Genomic DNA, 26,748 nt, shown 5'->3' with positions numbered 1-26,748 from the left:
GGCCTCTTGCCTAAGCACTCCCAAAGTGACTTCTCCTTCCCCCCTGGGAACAAACGAAACAGAGTAATTATTAATGATTTCACAAACACTCACGAACACAGGACATAGCAAAACTGCTACCAACAACAACAGTACATACCACACTTTCTGATACACAACCCACACTATATCACAATCTAATTTTTCTCTCTCAATCTCCAAATCTCATCTCCTCTCTCTACTCTCAATCTTTTCTAAAATCTCTCTTGGGCAGAACACTGGCTTTTATCTTCAGGTGGCAATGGTGATTAGAGTCAGCTGCTTCTTGACGAGGGGGCGGGGTCAGCTCCAATCACCAATTAGCCTGGTGTTGACCAATCAGCTGGTTGGGGAGTACTTCAGGAAGCCATCTCCTGAAACACACACTCAAATACAAAACAGAACACAGAAACTGGGGAACGTAACACAGACAGAATTACTCAGTTTCATCAGCTGTCCGAGTGGCTGGTCTCAGACCATCCCACAGGTGAAAAAGTCGGATGTGGAGGTCCTGGGCTGGTGTGGTTATGCGTGGTTTGCGTTTGTGAGGCCGGTTGGATGTACTGCCAAATTTTCTAAAACAACATTGGAGGCGGCTTATGATAGAGAAATGAACATTGAATTATCTGGCAAGAGCTCTGGTGGACATTCCTGCAGTCAGCATGCCAATTGCATGCTTCCTCAAAATTTGAGACATCTGTGGCATTGTGTTGTGACAAAACTGCACTTTTTGGAGTGGCCTTTTACTGTCTCCAGCACAAGGTGCACCTGTGTACACCTGTCAGATGGATGGTCTTGGCAAAGGAGAAATGCTCACTAACGGGGATGTAAACAAACGTGTGCACAAAATTGGAGAGAAATAAGCTTTTTGTACATATAGAAAAATTCTGGGATCTTTTATTTCAGCTCATGAAACATGGGACCAACACTTTACATGTTGCATTTATATTTTTGTTCAGTATAAATAAAAACTAGTAAATCAAGTCTGAAAACTAACTGAAACTAAACTGAATGTCAAATAAAATCTAAAAATAGAAATAAAAACAAATATTAAATCACAAACCTATAATAACCTTGGTCACATGACATGGGACAATGAAGTACTGGAGTGAACAGCTGCTGCTGGTTGGTGGATGGGTACTTTTATCAACTCCTCTTTGAGTAATAACAAACCATTCGGTGCCTAATTACTCTGTAAGGCTTGCCTTATAGAACAGAGAGCCGTGAAACAATACAAGGATCCACAGGGAGGGAACAAAACCCTGCTATTATGTACAGTACAGCTGGTCTCCGTCAATGAGCTACTAGCAGCCTGGGTTCCACGGGATGATTGACTGACAATGACTGTGTAATTTGTTGTTTATCTATGGTATCGCTGTGGGATGCTGGTTGGGTGTCAAAAGTCAGGGGATAATTGAGTAGGGAGAGAGTTGTCCTGCTTGAACACGAAGACCCCATTTTAATAGCAGTGCTTGCTAGATTGACCAAGCACTCCCCATATTATAAGCTAGGCCTGAACCTGGGAATTGATGTTGTGCATCAAAAGTGGAGACCAACAGCCCATGAAAAATATAAAACTATCAATCACGCTAAGTGATTAAGGAAGTCCTAAACAGGGTGAGTTTGGTGAACACTTACTGTACCCCAGACTAAATCTGAAACTGGATGACTGAGCTCCAGATGCTCTGCTCCATCCACTCTATCCTTGAACTGCCTGTCAAAACTCTCTGTCTCTGTCAAATATGCTCATCCCTAAAATACTTAAAGAAGATCTCATGTGAAGAGTAATTTCAGGTTTACTGATATAACACATGAAATATTTCAGGCCTTTAGGCTTTCATGAGAATATTTAACCTATAGCTATCGCTACAGAGTAAAGCATATTTAACCGCTTGAATTATACTTAAATATTCAGCGCTTCAATGAAGAAAGGCATCGCTGCTCAATGAACAATGTAAATATTTACGTAAAATGAAGACTTTTATGTTGAGGGATGGAGGGTGTGTATAGTAAACAAAGTTACATGTTTTGCTATAGCAGCAGGATTTATAGCATAATAACCTTAGAGTTCCCTTCGGCATACCACGTACACTCCGGACCAGACCAGAGGAATGCTACCTATCAAAAGCAAGTTCTCAGAACTTAACTGGTGTGATTTCTTTTCAAAACATTTGCGACCTCTGTGTGTAACAGTTGCCCTATCTTACTCTTTTATTTTTTCCCCTCTTAACAAAACAAACAAATTACATTCAACTTAATAACCATCCACATTTGGTGGATTAAAAATACTCCAACAACTGTTAGAAATAAAATCACTAAAAGTTGCTATAGTTCAAAATCATTCTTCTAACAGTTGAACACATCCGGAATTGGAATAGAATTCAATCAAATGAGTTCAACAACATTCTTTATAAAAACTGAAATCCCCTTTACATTACACAGAACGAGGAGTGTTTAGCGCCTCATGTCTTTGTGGTGGTGTATGCAGTTGAAAACACCTGGTTTCTGTCCTTGGTCACGTCTCCTTGTGTGTCACTAGCCTCTGCCAATCCCTGTTGATGTAAGCCTTGTCAAAGTCTGAGGCATGGGAAGAGGACCACCGTCTCCAGGGGCTCTGAACACTTCCTGAGTATGGCTTCCTGCTTGGCCACGCTCTCCTCTCCGCTGCTCCGGTCCACCCAATAGAAGGCTGCGATGCTGTCGATGACCAATAGGCACAGGGCGTGCCGGCTGCAGAAGGTATTCTCCAGGTAGTGCAGTGTGAGAAGCAGCTGGACTGAGCTGGAGCAGAGGACCACGAAGAGTCGGCTCAGGCAGGCTCGCACTCTCTCCTCAGGGTCTACCACCGCATCACCATCGTGCGACTACTGTGGTTATTTCTTTATATGTACTGACATTGTCCTGTCTTGCTGTCTAAACAGCAGTTAAATGAGTCTATAGGGCCAAACTATCTTGAATTGGTCCAGGAAAGATGTCAGGTTCAATGTCCGTCATCTCCCCTTCAATCTAGCAAACACCTAAAGGAAAATACAAACTCACTTGGTTAAAAAAAACAAAGCTTCATGACCCATATGCTAATTATGATTTTACTTTGATAACAAAGTACTTCTAGCTGCTTACTTGAAGTTCAAGTTCACCTTCAGTAGTCATATTTAGCAATACACACAAAACACAATAATAAACATAATTGGATTTTAGGCAAATTTTTCTTCCAAATGACATCATACCGATCAATAACAGTGCACAGTAGCACCTCTCTGGCCAACGGCGGGAAAACAGGTTGGAAATAACCAGTGGCAGGCTTCAATAAAAATACAAATATAAATAAAAGCATATCAAATCAATAAACACATAAATATGTATTCTTATTGTCATGGCTTCCACAGTGATTTTACACACCACTACTGAAAATAACAGAGTATCTTCAACCAAGATCAGAATACTAGTGTAGGACACAACCCTGCAATGCAGGACCCACAAACACTAGGGGCCCAACCCCTGGAGGAGCCCCTCCCAAAATGTGTAGAATAATATGAGATAGTTATAAAACTGCACATTTTTCTCTCTGTCCCATGGAAAAATGTGTAGAATTGCAGGAAGTACATTTTTCCCAAAAAAGGGACGTTGAGGGGCCCCGCGAAACCGCAAATCACTATAATATTTGCAATAAATTCATGTAGGTAAGTATGCGATGTGTCTGTGTTTAACGTTACTAGATCATGTTGGACGGAATACATTGTAAACAGTTATCTACATACTCGTTAACCGGTATGGAGTGTCAGTAAAGTTTGATTGCGCGTAGCAATGTTGAAAACAAACACTTAAGACAAACAGGTAGTTATTAGGTGTATGCTGGTGTAATAATTAGCTAGTGTACATTGGGGAAAGACTTGACCGAATTGTGCGCTGTTGATGGGAAATGCGCACGTGACGGTGGTGGCAAAGTCCATATTTCGTCATGTGACATCAAATTAGTTTCTTACAAACCTTTCGTCAGATACTTTTTTACACTTATAGATTAGTTTGCGACATATTTGCGCACCGTTCTCTGTCATTTATGTAGTCATCTTCTCTTGCTTGCTGTCAGGAAAAATAACGCGCATTTTCAAATAGTCTTCCTTGCTTTTTGAAAATGTACCGTAATATCTGGCATAGATGAGCTATTTAAATGGTTACAGGATCGTTATCGTGCCTCTCTGGTAGACATAATGAAATACATCATGAAAAATAGTTAAGTATAATTGGTCTTAATCCCAACGTTATCAAAAATAAAGGCTATTAGCTTGTGTGACAGAATATTCGTCACCTCCTTTTTATTGGGCGCGTGAACAATACAAACAAGGTTGCCTAACAACTCGTGGCCAGAGAGGAAACAGTGGGATTCAGATGCCACCTTGCGGTGTGAGTATTGAAATACATTGGTGCCGTGGCATTTAGTTTTTTGCAGCTTCTTCACAAAATTACAAGGTTATTTAATTGCATACACCTTAGCAATATCATTTAGCGAAACATTATTTTCAAGAATACTTTCACAGGTTTCAATAAAGCATTTTTTTCTGTAGCCTAACAGCTGATCCTGTAATAGCAATCACTACATGACAGAGCATTTACGAATGAGAAACTGACTCACGATCAGGTGTGCAAGTTCCCATTCCCGACTAAGCTCAAGTGGATAACCGAGCCAGCCAGCTTGTTTTTATTTTTTCAATTTTCCCTTTGACTCGGGAAGTACTCTCGCTGTCAAACTACTACAAATAGAAACAGAGAGAAAGAAGGAGAGCGAGAGGGATAACTGGGCCCAAAATCGGTATTCTCCAGCAGGTGGCGTTTTTGTGTTTTTTCAGTCACCAAAGCAAAGGGTGTTTTGTATGGAGGTCAACGAGAGAGTGTCGAATTTGGTTAACGAAAATGTGAATGGTTTCTTTTCTACGTATGGCTTATTTGATCGACGAGAAGTTTCGTAATGCTTATGTTGTTGCGAGTGTACTGATTTAAGTAGGACACTTGACATCCTGGCAACTTTGAGAAAAAACACTTTATAATGGAGTTGTGCCTGTTGTTGTGCGTATCTGCCCTCTCATTGGCTAGAATGGTCCCACCTAATCGTGCCCCCTCCCCACTGCCTTCCATTTTTGAAGACATTTATTTTCATTGTTAGAGCGGCCACTTGAGTATCTGGTCAATATAATGGCTACTCTGTAATATAAATAACGGTACAGGGAAATAAGCGAGCACGGGGCAGTGCAATCAGCCGTGTAGCCAACCTTCAATCATACATTGTGTTTAAACTAGCTGACACAGTTGTTGCAAATAATCTATGGTGTTGTAGTATCGATAGGACAATCGTCAACACGAGCATGGCAACTCCTCTACCCCCTTGCGTGATAGATTGTGGGACAGGGTGAGTTTGTTTACTTGAAACAGCTACGCTTGCTCTGAAGATACAGTATGTGATCTGCCTTGAAAAGGACATTTACTAACGTTAGGCTATGTTATGCCACCAATCAAGGCAACCTTTGCCACCCAAGTGGAAAGCACCTGCCTGCAAAGTTTACTTGAGAATAAGATTAAATAATACTATTAAAAATGTCATAATGTATAATATATAATAAATACTTTAATGTATTTTAGGTCTATAGCTAATATGTTAATGTAAATAAAGTGCAAATGGGCCACAGCTGTAGTGTCCTCTAAAACTTAGACTATTTTAGCCGTAGAGGAGCCTACTGTTTTCTGAATCCGAAGGCCTGTAAACTCACAGGTGTGATTAACTTGATGAATAACTCAGCCTGTGGGCAGTACATTTTCCAAGATCTCTATGAATCAAACAGCTGCATGTTTTGGCTAACAATATACATTTTAGAGGAGATACATTTTTCCTCCATGATGAATTAGTATGGTTAAACAGGAAGTTTTACTTAATTAGAAAGGCTGGGGTTGAGACAGAACCTGATGCTGTAAATTTATTATAGGGAACTAATTGCTAAAGGTGTCGGTTGTTTCTGAAAGGTTAATTGCAAATTGATCGGTAGAGAATATATTGACAAATGCATTCTGCTTAGTCCATGGTACAGAAAATAAATAAATGATTAAGTTGTATATTTGCACAATGCTTAGGGGCAAACATTGTAATTTTTGCTGTGTTATGAGGACTTTGTGTTGTTTTTCTTTGAATGCAGATACACCAAGATTGGATTTGCTGGAAACACAGAGCCACAGTTTATCATGCCATCCTGTAAGTATACTGTATAGCTTATTTTGCAGATGTTTTAAACACTATCCACTTCTAACTTGAAGATGGCTTTATTTACATCAGTTTTGGAGTTTAAGGTTTTGTTTTTTGGATTTGAATCAAGCTCTGCCTTGGGAAAGCACTAATTAAAGGCAGTGTAGCCTCCCATCTCATCACACGGCTGTGTAACCTTGAGCAAGTTACTGCACTCCAGCTGTCATTTCACTCATTACCATCAATTCGTTTCTCAAGGGAACGGACAACAAATGAGTTTCAGACTGTTTTGATCTGTTCTTTGTTGAACACAGAGTTCTAAAATATGCTTGATAGCTGTGTGAACATATGGGCCTTGGTACGTCATCTGTCCATGTATATCGACTTGATGGACGGGAGGTTTAGAGAAGAATGTAACACCTGTTCGTTACCCTTATGTGTTTCCATTTCAGGCATTGCTATACGGGAGTCAGCCGGTGTAGGAGACCAGGCACAGAGGCGACTTGTGAAGGGAGTGGATGACTTGGATTTCTTTATAGGAGATGAAGGCATTGATAAGCCCAACTATGCAACCAAGGTGATTGATCCTACTCATAGGATCTATCCCACTGGGCACAGATGTCAGTTCAACGTCAAGTTCAATGTGAATTCAACAAAAGATTTCACCATGTCATTGAATTTAGGTTAAAAGTTGGGTGAAAAAAAGACCAAGTGCCCTTACGTTGATTACTTTTTGCTAACCCTATCAGTTTTCTACGTTGATTCAACGTCATTAGGTTGAAATGACATGGAAACAACGTTGATTCGACCAGTTTTCACCCACAGGGGTGGTTTTGAGTTGTAACCATGTTGCCTTTTGTCTCCAAAGTGGCCCATCAGACATGGGATGGTGGAAGACTGGGATTTGATGGAAAAGTTCATGGAGCAGATCATCTTTAAGTATCTGCGGGCAGAGCCTGAAGACCATAGCTTCCTTATGGTGAGAGACAGTTTATTGTAAAGCTATTATATACCCCAGTATACACCATAACACATATTTTGTTTGTTGTAACATATATGGGAATGAAATAGAGATATTGGTATTTATTTTTCTATTTTTGAAACTGGCATTTCAGTATTTATAAATATCAATGAATGCACCCATTGCCCATTCTGCATTTAGTCAATGTTTTTCAAAATGAAAACAAACAATAGGTGCATGGTTTTTGTAAGACCTAATTTAAATTGTATTATTTTGTAGCTTTGCTGTTATTGCTCTTAGACTGCGTCAGTTAGACTGTATAGTGTTTTTTACGTTTGTGTCCCCAGACAGAGCCTCCGTTGAACACGCCAGAGAACAGAGAGTATCTGGCTGAGATCATGTTTGAGACCTTTAATGTCCCAGGCCTGTACATTGCAGTGCAGGTACAACAGAAATAATGTCCCATTCACACTATTGATCTGCCGTGATGTTAATGAGGTGTAATACCCCAATGACCCCATTCATGTATGGTTATATACCAGTAGTATATATAGTATAAGTATTGAGGATGTCTTATTATTATAACAATGTATTTGATATGATCATCCATTCCCTCCATGTAAGCCTAGATAGAAATATACAGTACCAGTCAAAAGTTTGGAGACACCTACTTATTCAAGGGTTTTTCTTTATTTTTGACTGTTTTCTACATTGTAGAATAATAGTGAAGACATCAGAACTATAAAATAACACATATGGAATCATGTAGTAACCAAAAATGTGTTAAACAAATCAAAATATATTTTATTTGAGATTCTTCAAAGTAGCCACCCTTTGCCTTGATGGCAGCTTTGCACACTCTTGGCATTCTCTCAACCAGCTTCACTTGGAATGCTTTTCCAACAGTTTTGAAGGAGTTGTCACATGCTGAGCACTTGTTGGTTGCTTTTCCTTCTCTCTGCGGTCCAACTCATCCCAAACCATCTCAAATGGGTTGAAGTCGGGTGATTGTGGAGGCCAGGTCATCTGATGCAGCACTCCATCACTCTCCTTCTTGGTCAAATAGCCCTTACACAGCCTGGAGGTGTGTTGGGTCATTGACCTGTTGAAAAGCAAATGATAGTCCCATAAGCGCAACCAGATGGGATGGCGTATCGCTGCAGAATGCTTTGGTAGCCATACTGGTTAAGTGTGCCTTGAATTTAAAAACAAATCACAGACAGTGTCAACAGCAAAGCACCCCCACACCATCACACCTCCGACTCCAGTGCTTCATGGTGGGAACCACACATGCAGAGATCATCCGTTCACCTACGCAAACATTTTGACTCATCAGACCAAAGGACAGATTTCCACCGGTCTAATGTCCATTGCTCGTGTTTTGTGGCTCAAGCAAGTTTCTTCTTATTATTGGTGTCCTTTAGTAGTGATTTCTTTGCAGCAACTCGACCATGAAGGTCTGATTTATGCAGTCTCCTCTGAACAGTTGATGTTGAGATGTGTTTGTTACTTGAACTCTGTGAAGCATTTATTTGGGCTGCAATTTCAGAGGCTGGTAACTCTAATGAACTTACACTCTGCAGCAGAGGTAACTCTGGGTCTTCCATTCCTGTGGCGGTCCTCGTGAGAGCCAGTTTCATCATAGCGCTTGATGGTTTTTGCAACCGCACTTGAGGAAACTTTCAAAGTTTTCCGCATTGTCTGACCTTCCTGTCTTTAAAGTAATGATGGACTGTCGTTTCTCTTTGCTTATTTGAGCTGGTCTTGCCATAATATGTACTTGGTCTTTTACCAAATAGGGCTATCTTCTGTATACCACCCTTACCTTGTCACAACACAACTGATTGGCTCAAACGCGTTAAGAAGGAAAGAAATTCCACAAATTAACTTTTAACAAGGCACACCTGTTAATTGAAATGCATTCCAGGTGACTACCTCATGAAGCTGGTTGAGAGAATGCCAAGAGTGTGCAAAGCTGTCATCAAAGCAAAGGGTGGCTACTTTGAAGAATCTCAAATATAAAATATATTTTGATTTGTTTAACACTTTTTTGGTTACTACATGATACCATAGTTTTGATGTCTTCTCTATTATTCTACAATATAGACAATAGTAAAAATAAACAAAAACTCTGTAATGAGTAGGTGTGTCCAAACTTTTGACTGGTACTGTATGTTTAAACACTTGATAGATCAGTGGATGCATAAAGATGTTAATGAAGGTGAGGTCCAATTAGGGCTGTTGTGGTGACCATATTACTGCCACAATGGCAGTAATGAGTAATGATGGCAGTCAAATTCCATTTGATTGCTGAGTCACGGTAATCTCCTCTTATGCACTCTGGACATACGTTGGTAGTAGAGGTCTTCAGGGTTCAAAAACGTTGGACCCGTTCTGAAATTGACCTGAGGCTTTCCCACCCGGAACAGATATGCATAAATACATTTAGTAAATATAGGGACCTGTTTCAACAGGACCCGAGGACAGTTAGACCCGTTCTGTATAGACATAGCCCGGGCCGAATCGAGTGAGGGAAGCAGCAGAAAAGTAATGTTTTAAGATACTTTCTTAACCGGAGCTGATAAAGCGTGAGAGGGATTGAGAGGCTAGCGCTCTAGCAGGCGGGAGAGGGGCCCTACTGTGAGAAAGTGACATTCGGAGCAGTGCGGAGGGAGAGACGAGAGCAGTAACCAACCAATCCGACTCGCGCTATAGTAGACTATTAGCTGCCATAGTTAGGTTTTTTATCATGAAATATGATTACATAGTACCTGTCTTGACTTCATCAAACTGGGAGAAGCTAGTTAAGCTAGCTAAAATTAGCTAGCTAGGCTAATTGAGGCTGCAGCTGTGCATGAGCTTTCTCATCAAACACAAAATAACAACGGATCCAACCCAGACCCATGACATAATTTAGAATTCTGGATCTGGAACCCGGTTTTCGGGTATAGGTGGATCTGTGAAGATCTCTAGTTTGAAAATGGGCAGCTCTTTATAAGATGATGATTTATTCAAATAATTTAAGACATTGCATTTAGAACACCATACACATATTCAAGCTTATGCATACTCATAGGCCTATACATTGACTTCGGAAAGTATTCAGACCCCTTTACTTTTACATTTTTTTGTTCTGTTACAGCCTTATTCTAAAATTGATTAAATGTTATTTTTTCCCTCATCAATCTACACACAATAACCCATAATGACCAAGCAAAAACATTTTTTTTAAACATTTTTGCAAATTTATAAAAAACTATATATTATATTTTCATAAGTATTCAGACCCTTTACTCAGTACTTTGTTGAAGCACCTTTGGCAGCAATTACAGCCTTGAGTCTTCCTGGGTATGACGCTACAAGCTTGACGCACCTGTATTTGGGGAGTTTCTCCCATTCTTCTCTGCAGATCCTCTCAAGCTCTGTCAGGTTGGATGGGGAGCGTTGCTGCACAGCTATTTTCAGGTCTCTCCAGAGATGTTCGATCGGGTTTAAATCCGGGCTCTGGCTGGGCCTCAAGGACATTCAGAGACTTGTCCTGAAGCCACTCCTGCATTGTCTTGGCTGTGTGCTTAGGGTCGTTGTCCTGTTGGAAGGTGAACCTTCGCCCCAGTCTGAGGTCCTGAGCGCTCTGGAGCAGGTTTTCATCAAGGATCTATTTTTACTTTGCTCTGTTCCTCTTTGCCTCGATCCTGACTCGTCCCCCAGTCCCTTCTGCTGATAAACATCGCCACAGCATGTGGGAAGCCCAGTGACGCGAGCCTACCAGACGAGCTAAATCACTTCTATGCTCGCTTCGAGGCAAGCAACACTGAGGCATGCATGAGATCATCAGCTGTTCCGGACAACTGTGTGATCACGCTCTCCGTAGCCGACGTGAGTAAGACCTTTAAACAGGTCAACATACACAAGGCTGCGGGGCCAGACGGATTACCAGGACGTGTGCCCCGGGCATGTGCTGACCAACTGGCAGGTGTCTTCACTGACATTTTCAACATGTCCCTGATTGAGTCTGTAATACCAACATGTTTCAAGCAGACCACCATAGTCCCTGTGCCCAAGAACACAAAGGCAACCTGCCTAAATGACTACAGACCCGTAGCACTCACGTCTGTAGCCATGAAGTGCTTTGAAAGGTTGATAATGGCTCACTTCAACACCATTATCCCAGAAACCCTAGACCCATTCCAATTTGTATACTGGCCAAACATATCCACAGATGATGCAATCTCTATTGCACTCCACACTGCCCTTTTTCACCTGGACAAAAGGAACACTTATGTGAGAATGCTATTCATTGACTACAGCTCAGCGTTCAACACCATAGTACCCTCAAAGCTCATCACTAAGCTAAGGATCCTGGGACTAAACACCTCCCTCTGCAACTGGATCCTGGACTTCCTGACGGGCCGCCCACAGGTGGTGAGGGTAGGAAGCAACACATCTGCCACGCTGATCCTCAACACTGGAGCTCCCCAGGGGTGCGTGCGCAGTCCCCTCCTGTACTCCCTGTTCACCCACGACTGCATGGCCAGGCACGACACACAACAGTGGTAGGCTTGATCACCGACAACGACGAGACAGCCTATAGGGGGGGGGGTCAGAGACCTGGCCGGGTGGTGCCAGAAAAACAACCTATCCCTCAACGTGACCAAGACTAAGGAGATGATTGTGGACTACAGGAAAAGGAGGACCGAGCACGCCCCCATTCTCATCGATGGGACTGTAGTGGTGCAGGTTGAGAGCTTCAAGTTCCTTGGTGTCCACATCAACAACAAACTAGAATGGTCCAAACACACCAAGACAGTCGTGAAGAGGGCACGACAAAGCCTATTCCCCCTCAGGAAACTAAAAAGATCTGAGATCCTCAAAAGGTTCTAAAGCTGCAACATCGAGAGCATCCTGACTGGTTGCATCACTGCCTGGTATGGCAATTGCTCGGCCTCTGACCGCAAGGCACCACAAAGGGTAGTGCGTACGGCCCAGTACATCACTGGGGCTAAGCTGCCTGCCATCCAGGACCTCTACACCAGGCGGTGTCAGAGGAAGGCCCTAAAAATTGTCAAAGACTCCAGCCACCCCAGTCATAGACTGTTCTCTCTACTACCGCATGGCAAGCGTTACCGGAGTGCCATGTCTAGGACAAAAAGGCTATTCAACAGTTTTTACCCCCAAGCCATAAGACTCCTGAACAGGTAATCAAATGGCTACCCGGACTATTTGCATTGTGTGCCCCCCCAACCCCCCCAACCCATCTTTTTACGCTGCTGCTACTCTCTGTTTATCATATATGCATAGTCACTATAACTATACATTCATGTACATACTACCTCAATTGGGCCGACCAACCAGTGCTCCCGCACATTGGCTAACCGGGCTATCTGCATTGTGTCCCACCCACCACCCGCCAACCCCTCTTTTACGCTACTGCTACTCTCTGTTCATCATATATGCATAGTCACTTTAACTATATCTACATGTAGATACTACCTCAATCAGACTGATTAACCGGTGTCTGTATGTAGCCTCGCTACTTTTATAGCCTCGCTACTGTATATAGCCTGTCTTTTTACTGTTGTTTTTATTTCTTTACCTACCTATTGTTCACCTAATACCTTCTTTGCACTATTGGTTAAAGCTTGTAAGTAAGCATTTCACTGTAAGGTCTACACCTGTTGTATTCGGCGCACGTGACAAATAAACTTTGATTTGATGATACCATCACCATGCTTCACCGTAGGGATGGTGCCAGGTTTCCTCCAGACGTGACGCTTGGAATTCAAGCCAAAGAGTTCAATCTTGGTTTCATCAGACCAGAGAATCTTGTTTCTCATGGTCTGAGAGTCTTTATGTGCTTTTTGTCAAACTCCAAGCGGGCTGTCATGTGCCTTTTACTGGGGAGTGGCTTCAGTCTGGCCACTCTACCATAAAGGCCTGATTTGTGGAGTGCTGCAGACATGGTTGTCCACCTGGAACGTTCTTCCATCTCCACAGATGAACTCTAGAGCTATCAGAGTGACCATCGAGTTCTTGGTCACCTCCCTGACCAAGACCTTTCTACCCCTTTTGTTCAGTTTGGCTGGGCGGCCAGCTCTAGGAAGAGTCTAGGTCAGGGGTGTCAAAGTCAAATGGACGGAGGGCCAAATAAAAAATTTAGCTACAAGCCGAGGGCCGGACTGTTCGAATGTTCATTGAAATTTTTTTAAATGACGCATATAGTCTAGTGAACCTAATTGAACCTACTGAAAACCTAACAAATATATTCCAATATGATCAGATAAATAAAGCAATATTTTCTTATGGCTCTGTCAGTAATCTTTAATTTTCAACAGACACAAAAGACAAATTTCCTTTATATAAAAATCCCCATAACATGAACATTAAATGAAAGAAACCGGTATTCAAGGCACCATCAGTAGCCTATATTTTCTATTTTAGCAAAAGTGGGCTAAATTTACTTCAAAGAAAAAAACAATAATAGCAATTTTCTATCATCCACTCAACTGAAATATTTTTAAAATATAATTGGATTGAAATACAATAAAATAAAGTGCAAAAATCTATTAATCAAAAACAACACTTTGTTTAAGGAGAAGTAACATGCAGTGAAAACAAATATTAAACTTTAACTTTTAAACTTGAACTGAGTAAAAACTCTAAATATGTGATTGCACAGTAATGTTCACTTGTTTGAGGTTGAGGGTGATACTTGGTGGTGTCCCATCTTTTCCACAAGTTCATCAATGTTCGGGGTAAGGCTCTGAGCTGAGGAAATCCTCAGAATTGAGTGGAGGTGTTCAGCAGTAAGTCGACTTCTGTGTGATGTTTTGTTCAGGTTCATCAAAGAAAACAGTTGTTCACACAGGTATGTGCTGCCAAACATAGACAACGTTTGAGCAGCCTGGATGCGCAGCTGGGGCATTGTGTCGGGGAGGAAACGGGCGAACTCCGCAGCACCCACTGCCGCATATTTTGCCCTCAGTGCATCATTGCATTGGAGGTCAATCAACTCCATTTGGAGGTTTGGTGGTGAGCTTTCCACGTCAACAGCAAATGGGTTACCGAGCAGTTCCAACCTGCTTTTTTGTGCTTCAAAGTCAGCAAATCGGCGTCGAAAGTCAGCGGCAAGCATACCTATTTTATCAGCCAACTGTGCGCTCGGGAACGCACTGGTAGAGAGCTTCTCTTTCATGGTCTGGCAGCTGGGAAAGTGGCTCAAATTTTCTTTCCGCATCTGCGTCTCCCACAGAGTCAGTTTGGTTTTAAATGCCTTCACTGTACTGTACATATCAGAGATGACATGATCCCGACCCTGCAGCTGCAAGTTCATTGCATTCAGATGACTCGTAATGTCACACAGAAAAGCCATTTCACACAGAAACATTTCGTCTCGGAGTTGTGTTGTGTCTTTCCCTTTGCTGTCCAAGAACAGACAAATCTCCTCACGAAGCTCGAAACATCTTTGAAGCACCTTTCCCTGGCTTAGCCATCGCACCTCTGTGTGATAAGGCAAATCACCATGCTCCGTTTCTAACTCCGTCAGAAATGCCTTGAACTGGCGGTGATTCAAACCTTTGGCTCTGATAAAGTTAACTGTGCGCGTGATGATGCTCATTACATGCTCCATTTTCAAGGCTTTACCGCACAACGCTTCCTGGTGTATGATACAATGATAAGCTGTCAGCTCACCTGTCGCGTTTTCCTCTTGCATCTTTTCCCGTATCTTCGCCACCAGTCCGCTCCTGTGTCCACACATCGCAGGTGCTCCGTCGGTTGTCAAACCCACGAGTTTTTCCCAAGGCAGCTCCATCTCATTTACACATCTTGACACCTCTTCATACAAATCATGCCCCGTAGTTGTGCCATGCATAGGACGTAAAGCCAAAAACTCCTCTGTCACGCTTAGGCTGGAGTCCACTCCGCGGATGAAAATTGACAACTGGGCAATGTCAGAAATGTCGGTGCTCTCATCCACAGCCAAGGAATATGCAATGAAATCTTTTCCCTTTTTCACAAGCTGCTCTTTTAGATTGATGGACAACTGGTCTACTCTCTCGGCAATGGTGTTTCTGCTCAGACTCACATTTAAAAAGAGTTGCCTTTTTTCTGGGCAAACTTCGTCACAAACTTTAATCATGCAGTTTTTGATGAAATCCCCCTCCGTAAATGGCCGGGCTGATTTAGCGATCTCTTCTGCCAAAATAAAACTGGCCTTGACAGCAGCCTGGCCTTGTGATTTGGCTTTTTTGAACAGAGCCTGTCGAGATTTGAGGCCTCGTTTTAATTCCTCTGCCTTTTGTAGCCTTTGTTCCATGTCCATATTCTTGTTTTTGTCCGCGTGTTTCGTTTCATAATGTCGTCTCAGATTATACTCTTTCAGTACCGCCACACTTTCTCCACACAGAAGACACACAGGTTTTCCAGCTACCTCCGTGAACATATACTCCGACTCCCACCTTGTTTGAAACCCCCGGTTCTCAGTGTCCACCTTCCGTTTTGCCATTTTTGATGGGTATCTGAAAGTTAATTTTACTGTGATGCTGACGACTGCTGTGCCAATAAATATTGAAATGAAGCAGCCTACTGCTCGGTGCGTCACCGTTGCATTGTGGGAAATGTAGTATTGGTGCGTGTAAAAGATCTGCGGGCTGCCGGCTTGCTGCGGTCTGCGGGCCGGTTCTAATAATAAATCAAGATCATCCCAGGGGCCGTAAAAAACCTTCTCGCGGGCCGGATGTGGCCCGCGGGCCTTGACTCTGACATATGTGGTCTAGGTGGTTCCAAACTTCTTCCTTTCAAGAATGATGGAGGCCACTGTGTTCTTGGAGACCTTCAATGCTGGCAAAAATGTTGATACCCTTCCCCAGATCTGTGCCTCGACATAATCCTGTCTCTGAGCTCTACAGACAATTCCTTCGACCACATGGCTTGGTTTTTGCTCTGACATGCACTGTCAACTGTGGGACCTTACATAGACAGGTGTATGCCTTTCCAAATAATGTCCAATCAATTGAATTTACCACAGGTGGACTCCAATCATGTTGTAGAAACATCTTAAGGATGATCAATGGAAACAGGATGTACCTGAGATAAATGTAGAGTCTTATAGCAAAAGGTCTGAGTACTTATGTAAATTAGGTATTTCTGTTTTTATTTTTTATACATTTACAAACATTTCTAAAAACCCATTTTCACTTTGTCATTATGGGGTTTTGTGTGTAGATTGCTGAGGATTTTTTTTATTTAATCCATTTTATAATAAGGCTGTAATGTAACAAAATGTGGAAGTCAAGGGGTCTGAATACTTTCCGAAAACACTGTATACGGTATGAGCCAAAGCCCGAAAAATAAACCTGAATTAAAATAATGATTATGGCATTGGACAATACATAACCTAATAAAGGTGGAAAAACATTTAAAAAAAAAAACATATATAGATTTAGGATGTTTTTGGTACATAATTGGTCTAGCCTATACTTCAAAATTATACAAATTCTAGCAATCACCTTTGAATCTGGACTGTGCTATTCACACTGGTTGGACTGCTTACCTTATGATACGCTCCAATCCATGAGTCTGGGAGAGAACATCTAGGCCTAGGTGATGCTGTTGGTTCATTGATTGTGCAGGGCGGCTTACAGAGTTAGCTTACAATTATAGTGAATTCGTCCATCTCCTCCTCTCCTTCATTCCTTTTTCGAGCACGCAGAGAGAGAGGGGCTGTCAACAGTTTAAGTTAATTAAATGTGTTGCGTTATGAAAACATGTTACTATCGCTATTCCCAAACAGATTTCATTTGGTTTCCCAAATGAAGCACTGGGTAGCTGCAGGAACATGGTTGGAGAGCCCATAGCATACAGAGAGGCTGCATGCTCCTCAAACAGTGGTTGATGCGTGAAGTGATTTGGATCTCTCTGGATAAGAGCGTCTGCTAAATGACTTAAATGTAATGTAAATGTAAGTGAAATAAGTGTTCTTATAAGCCCAGACATTTCTATATGCAATTCCGTGTGATAGCAGAGTTTGATGGTTGCTACTAAAAAGAGGAGGATCCCAGCTGCTACCATATTTAGGTCTATTTCTCAGCTGCTCCGCTATAAAACCGGACTAGCCTCAGCATGATTAAAACTGGGAAAGCAGCCTCCATTCGCTATTCGAGTGCATACGGATGATGTCTTTTTCCCCCTGCCCCCTGTTCCTACAACACAAGGTTGGTGGTACCTTAATTGGGGAGGACGGGCTTGTGGTACTGGCTGGAGCGGAATAAGTGAAATGGTATCAAATACATCAAACACATGGTTACAGTTGTTTGATGCCATTCCATTTGTGCTGTTTCCGTACAGTAATATGAACCGGACTCCCCTCAGCAGCCTCCTGTTGTTCCTACACATTTGATATTGGGCCATTCTAAATCATTTTTTTTCTCTCCATATTAGTAAAGACAAGATTCAATTGAGAATAGTCTGATGGTTGAAAATATGACCACTTGATGAGAGAACAGGGTGTGCAGCCTGAGGCAAGGAACAGAGTGTAAGCTTTTTTTGCAACTTTTTGTTGCGTATAGTCCCATCATGCAGCTCAAATATGTTTTGATTTTTAAGACAATCTAAGATTTGTATAATTCACATCTAAATTAACTCAAAATCTAGATTAGCATATAGGACCTGGTTCAAATGATCACTTTTACTCTCAACATTGCTCCGGAATGGGAAAAATATCCTTCAGCCAAGTTCAATTATATTCTTCTTACTATAAAATCATATAATATAAAATAATGGCACGGGACTTATAAGCATATCTTGTCTGCTAAATGAACTAGTCTACAGCCTATGGCAGGGCGCATAGCCAGATAACATACAGTAGGCCAACTCATATTCTGTTCTTCTGAAATACATTTTCTTCATATCATAATGTTTCTTTAGACCTGCCTAAAATAAATAATGGATTTATTGTGATGGTATATTAAATGGGTTTATTAGACTTTTTTTCATTGTAGAGGTTCCAAAGGCATACATCAGAGGCATGTATGCGTGGAGGCCTGGAGATTCTAAACATGTTTATAATATTTCATGACCGCCACAGCCCTAGGTCTAATCACATTGAAATCTGTCTCTCAGTGATTGTACTGGTTCATTTCAGGCAGTTCTTGCCCTGGCAGCATCATGGACATCTAGACAAGTAGGCGAGCGAACACTGACAGGAATCGTGATTGACAGCGGAGATGGAGTCACCCATGCCATACCTGTGGTAACAAAAGCATATCAACGTTTTTTTGTTGTTAAAAGACACTATGACATAATAGGTCGCAGACCTAATAGGTCATAGAGGCTTATAATCACACTTGTCGTGAAAGCTTAATGCTGTCTTATGTCACGTTAAACTGTTATGAAACCGTCCATCAACATTGGGGTTTCCATAATATTCCATGACAGAAGTGCTATGCCAACCTTATGAAGGCATTATAAACCTCAAAATGTGTTGGCATTCCTCAAGAAAAGCTAGGCCATCTTGGTTGCTTAGCTTTAATTGCGGGAACAAAACAGAAATGTCTTTCTTGTGAGTGGAAGCAGCTAGCAAGCCCAACTTAACTCCTTTATTGACCTGTTTTGATTGTGTGTCTGTCCAAATTCAAAGGAATGTCAATATACAACATGATCCAAGGCATCGTGGGTTAATTGGAAGATCCAATGAGGAAAGGCATGTAAGGGGACGTTTTATAACCATCCTATCCCTTCCCTGATAGAAACAGCCCTGTAACATGGGTTGAACCCCCCCCCCCCCCCCCCCCCCCCCCCCCCCCCCAGGACATGCTTCAACTCTTTGGTCTTTTGACCAATCAGATCAGCTCTGAAAAAGATCTGATGTGATTGGTCAAGACCAATTAGTGGAACAAATATCAGAATTGGGCTGCCTGTGTAAACGCAGCCTAAGACTCCCATACGGTTTCTCAACAGTCCAAGGTGGCTTTTCCCTCCTCCAGGTCAAGGAAAATTCCCTTGTGGGCCTTCGCCATATTGCTTTTAGCTATCCTGTCTTTTTAAATCAGGGTTGCTGTCCTGTCTTTTTAAATCAGGGTTGCTGGCAGAGAGGAAACAAGGAGAAGTAGCCACTTTAGCTTATTGAGACGCAACACCTGTGCACATGACTCTCCTAAATATAACTCCCTCTCTGTAAAAGTGATATGGCATGAAGTTCTGTGTCTGTTGTTTATGATGAGTAAAATGCTGTGTCAAATTCAATGATTGCTGGGATCCCGTATGTGGACTTTTTCTTCATGGCTATATATATAATATAAAATAGAATTGGATACCATAAAATAAAATACCATACAGTATGGTATATCTGCACTATGCAGAAATCGCTCCGCCATTTCCTGGTTGCTAAAATTAGAATAAGTCGCCTAATTTTAGTTTATGTGACAAAACAAGCAAGTATAGTGTAGAGAATCATTGTACCATCTAAACCGCTGGGAAATATCTTCTCCATAACCAGAAATATTGTATTTTCAGCTGTTTGAAGCTGGTGCACAAAACCAAAAGTAAAAGATGCAAAAAAACTTACGAACAGGAAGTATAGAAATAGTGCACATGGAACAGAACTATCGCTTCTTGGACTGGCTTTCAATGAGAATGACAGATCTATGTGAATTTGGTCAGGTCGCCCAAAAAGATACATATTGCAGCTTTAAGTGTTTCATGTTTTGCAAATTCATAGTTATGCTACAGGTATAGAGTAACTCTTTGAGACATGATCAGGATCATGTTATGTTAACCTGTTTTTGACTGTTTGAGTCATTGTAACTTATGTGTCCTGTGCTAGGCTGAAGGCTACGTCATTGGGAGCTGTATAAAACACATCCCCATAGCAGGTCGAGACATCACCTTGTTTATTCAGCAGCTCCTCAGAGAGAGGGAGGTGGGCATCCCCCCGGAACAGTCCATGGAGACAGCCAAGGCAGTCAAGGTGAGGAGGAGAATAGTAGTGAAGCTACCTAGCAACATCTAGCGACCTCTTTAAGAGGTTTTGATTGGTGTAATGGTTGTTGGACTGATGCTACATTATGTACATAAATGAACAATGTAAGCTCACACTTGTTTATTTGTTGTTTGTTGTTTTGTTTTCCCAGGAGAGGTACTGCTACATCTGTCCAGACATTGTGAAGGAATTTGCCAAATATGACACGGACCCTGGGAAATGGATCAAGAAGTACAAAGGCATCAATGCCATCAGCAAATCTGAATTCCACATAGACGTTGGATATGAACGCTTTTTAGGTCCAGAAATATTCTTTCATCCAGAGGTATTCATTGATATTCTGAATAATGGGTAGCGTTTATTTTATGTTACACTATTTATAAGAACTAACATGACAACAGTTATCAGCCAGTGTTGTTACCCAATAAGGATCCAATTGGATTAATTACTAATTTTAAATGAGTACCGTATCTTCAAGAAAGCACCAATTGCTGTCATGTAAGATATCAGTAAAAAAAAAAAGATAAATAATTGTTATGCAGAATAAAGTTGACAAATTTAAGATTATTCTCATTTAAAGGCCCAGTGCAGTCAAAATCATGGTTTCCATGTGTTTTATACATATTTACACACTGAGGTTGGAATGATAATGCCTTTTTAGTGTAAGAGCTGTTTGAAAAGAAAGCCTAATATTTCAGCCTGTTTTGGTGGGATGGCGTTTTGGCCTTCCTGGTGACAACACCAGGCGGTAAATTAAAATACTTAAAAGAAGAAGAAAAAAGATTTAAAATAAACAGTTCCAAACCTATCTGACAACAACAGCTAGTTTTCAGTTTTCCCCTCTCCAGACCACTCCCAGACAGTCATAGCTAAATTCTTTCTTGAGAAATTGCTTTTTGCTAAGAAGCTATTTTTGTTTCTTTTCGAAAATTTTAATTAAAAACAATAACAGTAATATTCTTAATTGTTACCCAGAAATTATTTGATATTGAGATAAAAACAGCTCCATTGGACCTTGCTTTAAACATTCACATGTAATAACCACTAAATCTGCTCCTGTGTTTTACAGTTTGCCAACCCAGACTTCATGCAGCCAATCTCAGATATAGTTGACGAGGTTATAATGAACTGTCCAATAGATGTCAGAAGACCTCTATATAAGGTATGGCTTCAACACTACATTCAGCAATTGATTGTGTGATGGGGGAAACGCATGTCTTTCCAGTTTAACAATTCATTTAAGAAAGAATATGATTTGAAGATTATTTTAAATATGTCAGACTTGCTCTGCAATACATTTAGTATTGACAGTTTTGATTCTGAATAGTTTTTCATATTTTGTCCACCAGGCGTCAGTGTACACCTTGTTATCTTACTGGTAGATGCATGTTGGCCTTGTGGAGGCAATGAGGGAACATAGGCTTGAACGGCAGCTGACTTATTCAATGGCCATTTCAGTTCACATTCTTACTCTTCATTTAGCTTGGATCATGCCAACAAAACATATATTTTTTCTAAACACAGAATGAGTGCAAATTATCTTACTCATGTGTTATAAATGTCCATGATCCCAATGCCACTCATCTGCATATCAAATTAAAACATCAAACTGGGGTATTTATAAAAACATTGAGACAAGTCATTGAACTTGTAATAGCCCAGTGAACCAACTGCCTAAAATAAAATATTGCAATCTTCTGGGCAATTGAATACATTTAACAATTCATTGAGCATCCTAACTATCCCCACGAGTCACAACACCTGAGGTGGACTATAAGCTTAAACCATCTTCTTCACAAATTGAAAGGTGGTCATCTGCAGTAAAACGCTCTGCTGCTGGGCTCTCATCTCCTCCTCTGACACGAGTAATAAATGGATTCATTTCAGAAAGGCAAAACATGGATGGAAAGAGGGATGAAAGAGGGAGGGAGAGAGGGATGAAAAATAGATGGAGAACAGTACTTTTTTTATTGCCCCAGAAGTTATTCCAGCTCAGCCCAATCCAAACAACGGGGTACATTTCCTCCCAAAGCCTCTAAAGTTTAACAAACGATTGACCCCCTCGACCTGTAATGGCGGAGGATTGCTGGTTGATCCCCTATTATCGCTGAACGTCAATATTTAATTAAGGTCAAATGACTGTCCCGATTTTCCCTGAGCCTTTTCCTTTCTCTCTCTCACTCACTCGCTCTCGTTAGGGTTTGAGACCTGACCAGTGTAGATATCAGCAACTTTCAAGGGTTGTTATTTAAGGCCAGAGGGGGTGTGGTATATGGCCAATATACCACGGCTAAGGGCTGTTCTTAGGCACGACGCAAAGCCGAGGTGCCTTATTGCTATTATAAACTGGTTACCAACCTAATTAGAACAGTAAAAATAAATGTTTTGTCATAGCCGTGGTATACGGTCTGATATACCACACCTGTCAGCCAATCAGCATTCAGGGCTCGAACCACCCAGTTAATAATTTGTGATAAAGCCCTAATTCTGTGATGACATTGAAGCCTAACTAGACACAGAAAGCATGCACAAAAATATTGAACATCTGTCGATGTGCCCTTGAGCAAGGCATTTAACCCTAATTAATGACTAACCCTGGCTGTGACCCCACACTCCATCGGTGTCTCAGGGAAAGTGGGATATTAAAAAAATACATTTCCAATTCACACATGCGTATAAATTACATACTTGTGTATGTGTAAAAAAGGATAAATATAAGCGCCCACCAATTATTAATTTTTTTCTGTCTCTTGATTGTGTGTTTAGCCAGATTGACTACTTCTTGATGAATGAAGGTGTTGTTATTGTTTTGATGGGCTAGAAAACTGACACCCTATAGTTGTGTTGTGTACTGACACATTACAGAATATTGTCCTGTCTGGCGGTTCCACCATGTTCAGAGACTTTGGCCGGCGGCTGCAGAGAGACCTGAAGCGGTCGGTAGACGCCCGGCTCAAATTGAGTGAGGAGCTCAGTGGAGGAAGGATAAAGGTGTGTGTCTGTTCGTGCTTTCCTGCCTCCAATGGTCATGTTTGGTACGACAACGATCATAGGAGTTGGCAATACAGATCTGACATTGTCCAGGCTATTGTGATGCAGGGTAGAAACTGGGCTCAGGATGGATGGTAATCTGTCTACTTTCCTGTGTTTTCAGCCCAAGCCCATGGAGGTCCTGGTGGTTACACACCACATGCAGCGCTATGCCGTGTGGTTTGGAGGATCCATGCTTGCCTCTACGGTAAAGACCACACACAGTGCACATGTACACATTCACACACAGAGCACGCACCCACGCATACACACAGATACACACTACATTTTCTACATGGTCATACTGCGAAGGTTAACAAGTTCTGTTATTATTATCATTCACTATCACAAATGTCTACTGTATTAATGTGTATATATAATCAATATATAAACAGTACTCAGCCTACAGATGTAGGCTCTTCATTTGATTACTCTTTTGTTGCTGAACATTTTCCTGCACAATAGTGTATTCTAGGTTTAAAAAGGCTTCTAAAGTTTATTATTTCCACTTTAAAATGTCTGACTTTGCCCTAATGAAAAATGGATCAACTCCTACAAAAAATGTTCATTAATGTTACGTGCCTCCAATAAGGAGGGAGGTGCAGGAATCAGGAGCAGGAGAGCAAGGAAGTCCTAGTGGCACAATCGTTTAATAAGTAGTCCCAACTCAACAACAACATGGGGGGGAACACGCCAAAACGAGGTCGCCACACACAGGGAAATAAACGGAGAAACCTCTACTCCTAACCACCTTCATAAATGGTACAACTGCTGTGAGAAAAGAAAACCCTGTGGTGCAGACACGCACCCCTAACAACGTAACCACAGCAAAACAATCCCGCACAAAGACTAGCAGGCAGCGGAGGTTAATAAACCCACCGAAATCAACTAATAGGACACAGGTGTAAACAAAACAGACAGACACAAACGAAAAGGAAAAATGGATCGGTGGCAGCTAGTAAGCCGGCGCCGACGACCGCCGAGCACCTCCCGAACAGGAAGAGGAGCCACCTTCGGGTGGAAGTCGTGACAATTAATTAAATCTACATAATAATGCAAATGTCCTGTTGCTGCAAGATTATTTTCCTGCTATAGCAAACTGGCTCAAATTAAGATTGTACATCTGTAATAATGCTGTGTCTGGTGTTATCCAAACCTTTTCATCTGCCTAAAGTACTGAGATAAATCCCCTGTTGCTCCTTGCTTTTGTATTCCGTTTCTTTCCTCCACAGCCTGAGTTTCTCCAGGTTTGTCACTCAAAAAAGGACTACGATGAGTTTGGCCCCAGCATCTGCCGCCATAACCCAGTCTTTGGTACCATGTCCTAATGCTAAAACCCACACCTTCAGAACCTGCTGTTGACCCCGGCCTGGGGTCAGTCCATGCATCGTGATTGATGTCCTTACTTTACCACCATAGCACTCTAACCTACCACACAAGAGCCCCTTAGACGTTGATGTGCAATTGAATTTCTCAACTACAGTATATTGTACAATCAGTATAGGCTAATTAGAATTAATGTGAAGGATAAAAGTCATTGAATTAGACAAAGACATCTTATAGCACACATACAGTGAATTTTCAATATTGTCATTGTAGCAACATTGCAGACTATTTAATAGAGTTAAACAAGAAAAAAATCTAAACTGGAACACTTTGGTTGAAGCCATGAACTGAAGACTGTTTTCTTGCACCTACTCTCTTAGTTTCGCTGTACACTCTTAAGATTAACTTTAGATCCCATCCCAGGCTGCATGAATCATGTGGGAAGGCAACCCACGCTACTTCTGGAGCAGCCCAAGTTACGTTTGTCCAATATCCATAGAATGTCATGCTTTGAAATTGTATATAGAATATATAGCTAAAGATACTATATATTACAATATAACATATTTAAAAATGTGTTTATATTTGTATTAATGATTATCAGAACAGATATATAAAGATTTAGATCGTATGCTGTTCTTCATTGACGTGAAATAGTGTAACGTGAAAGAAGAGATATTTCCTTTATTAGGTCCAAAAGTATTTATTGAATTATTTTTGTCAGCCACAAATTATCTATGGTATATAATGATATTGAAGTATTTATTTATACATTTCTGTGTATCTAAAAGTTATTTCCGTAGGGAACTGTGCCCACTAAAAATAAAACTGCTGTATGATGTGAATAAAGGTACTTAGCACCTTCATGGTTTGTTGTTTCTGATTGATAGCTAATGTGATGCTTTCCAAGACAGACATACAGTAAATGACTGTCTTTAGTACCAGGAAACATTTAATTAATTTGTTTATTGTGTCCATTTCTGGAAAGTGTATTATGTAGACTTTGTTGTTGTATACAGCCCATTGCCTCCCGAGTGGTGCAGCGGTCTAAGGCACTGCATCTCAGTGCAAGAGGTGTCACTACAGTCCCTGGTTTGAATCCAGGCTGTATCACATCCGGCCGTGATTGGGAGTCCCATAGGGCGGCGCACATTTGTCCCAGCGTTGTCCGGGTTTGGCCGGGGTAGGCCGTCATTGTAAATAGGAATTTGTTCTTAACTGACTTGCCTAGTTAAAAAAAGGTTAAATAATAAAACAATTAAACTGATTGTCTTGTTTGGGGTTGCCACAGAGTCAGCCAAAGTTGCAATTGTTATTCAGTTATTGCATCCAATCTCTATGGCCAATGGCATACAAAATAATGGATTTGATGGTGTAAAAAAACAACTGATATTCTTGTTCCATGTGATATTAATAGCAGTGGTATTCTTTATGATATAAGCTCATGTCGTGGTATCGTATTTTTCCTGATCAGCGTTCAATCCATGTTAAAAGCTCAATATTACTAAAACTAAGAGGCCAACTTCCTGCAAGGCTTCTGCAAACCTTAAATATGTTCTCTTGTTCTTTAATGAATGCTCAGAAGGCATTACAATGGAACTAGGAGTTCTCTGAGTGAACTTGGCACACCCCTCCCAGGACACACAGTCGTTTGATCCAGAGTAAATCTGTGGGTGTCACGTGTCAATTGTACTCTCAGCAGCTTACCTGAAAAATAACCTTATAACCCTGTTGAACACTGATAAGCAGTATCATTACTATGTATTGCACTGCAATAATCTCCCACTGAAGTATTACAGATCAAATACAGTATCTTTCAAAATGATCATCCAGTATTACAAACAGAGGGAAATAAACTCTGGACCACCTTTACTCCACACACAGAGACGCATACAAAGCTCTCCCTCTCCTTCCATTTGGCAAATCTGACCATGATTCTACCCTCCTGATTCCTGCTTACAAGCAAAAATTAAAGCAGAAAGCACCAGTGACTCTGTCTATAAAAAAAATGGTCAGATGAAGCAGATGCTAAACTACAGGACCGTTCTGCTAGCACAGACTGGAATATGTTCCGGGATTTTTCCAATGGCATTGAGGAGTACACCACATCAGTCATTGGCTTCGTCAATAAGTGAATCGATGACGTCGTCCCCACAGTGACCATACGTACATACCCCAACCAGAAGCCATGGATTACAGGCAACATCCGCA

The 26,748-nt window shown here is 41.3% G+C and overlaps 2 protein-coding genes and 1 long non-coding RNA gene across 4 annotated transcripts; 1 reads left to right on the top strand and 2 right to left on the bottom strand.

Annotated features, from left to right (window-relative positions):
- Nucleotides 1-899: 899 nt before the first annotated feature.
- LOC129859163 (uncharacterized) lies at nucleotides 900-4,963 on the bottom strand. The gene is made up of 2 exons (XR_008760131.1): nucleotides 4,649-4,963; nucleotides 900-3,035 (listed from the first exon to the last, which is right to left on the bottom strand). It is a non-coding gene; the product is annotated as an uncharacterized LOC129859163 (long non-coding RNA).
- Nucleotides 4,219-25,403, top strand: LOC129859162 (actin-related protein 3B-like). Of its 2 annotated transcripts, none has more exons than XM_055928583.1 (12): nucleotides 4,219-4,419; nucleotides 6,198-6,253; nucleotides 6,697-6,821; nucleotides 7,113-7,223; nucleotides 7,553-7,648; nucleotides 18,346-18,453; nucleotides 20,026-20,169; nucleotides 20,333-20,506; nucleotides 21,251-21,343; nucleotides 23,047-23,172; nucleotides 23,336-23,419; nucleotides 24,444-25,403. In XM_055928583.1, the coding sequence occupies exons 2-12, from the start codon at nucleotides 6,244-6,246 to the stop codon at nucleotides 24,537-24,539; spliced, it is 1,167 nt and encodes a 388-aa protein (XP_055784558.1). In that variant the 5' UTR covers nucleotides 4,219-4,419; nucleotides 6,198-6,243; the 3' UTR covers nucleotides 24,540-25,403. The 2 variants fall into 2 exon arrangements, with proteins under 2 accessions (XP_055784558.1, XP_055784557.1); XM_055928582.1 differs by lacking the exon at nucleotides 4,219-4,419 and adding an exon at nucleotides 5,171-5,419.
- On the bottom strand, nucleotides 13,315-16,070 carry LOC129859161 (general transcription factor II-I repeat domain-containing protein 2-like). The gene has a single exon (XM_055928581.1). The coding sequence runs from the start codon at nucleotides 15,706-15,708 to the stop codon at nucleotides 13,888-13,890; it is 1,821 nt and encodes a 606-aa protein (XP_055784556.1). The 5' UTR covers nucleotides 15,709-16,070; the 3' UTR covers nucleotides 13,315-13,887.
- Nucleotides 25,404-26,748: the final 1,345 nt, after the last annotated feature.

This window comes from Salvelinus fontinalis, chromosome 7 (genome assembly GCF_029448725.1).
Source record: "Salvelinus fontinalis isolate EN_2023a chromosome 7, ASM2944872v1, whole genome shotgun sequence".
NCBI classification, from domain to species: Eukaryota; Metazoa; Chordata; class Actinopteri; order Salmoniformes; family Salmonidae; genus Salvelinus; species Salvelinus fontinalis.
Note: the sequence above shows the minus strand (reverse complement) of the source record. Positions and strands in the feature narration are given on the sequence as shown.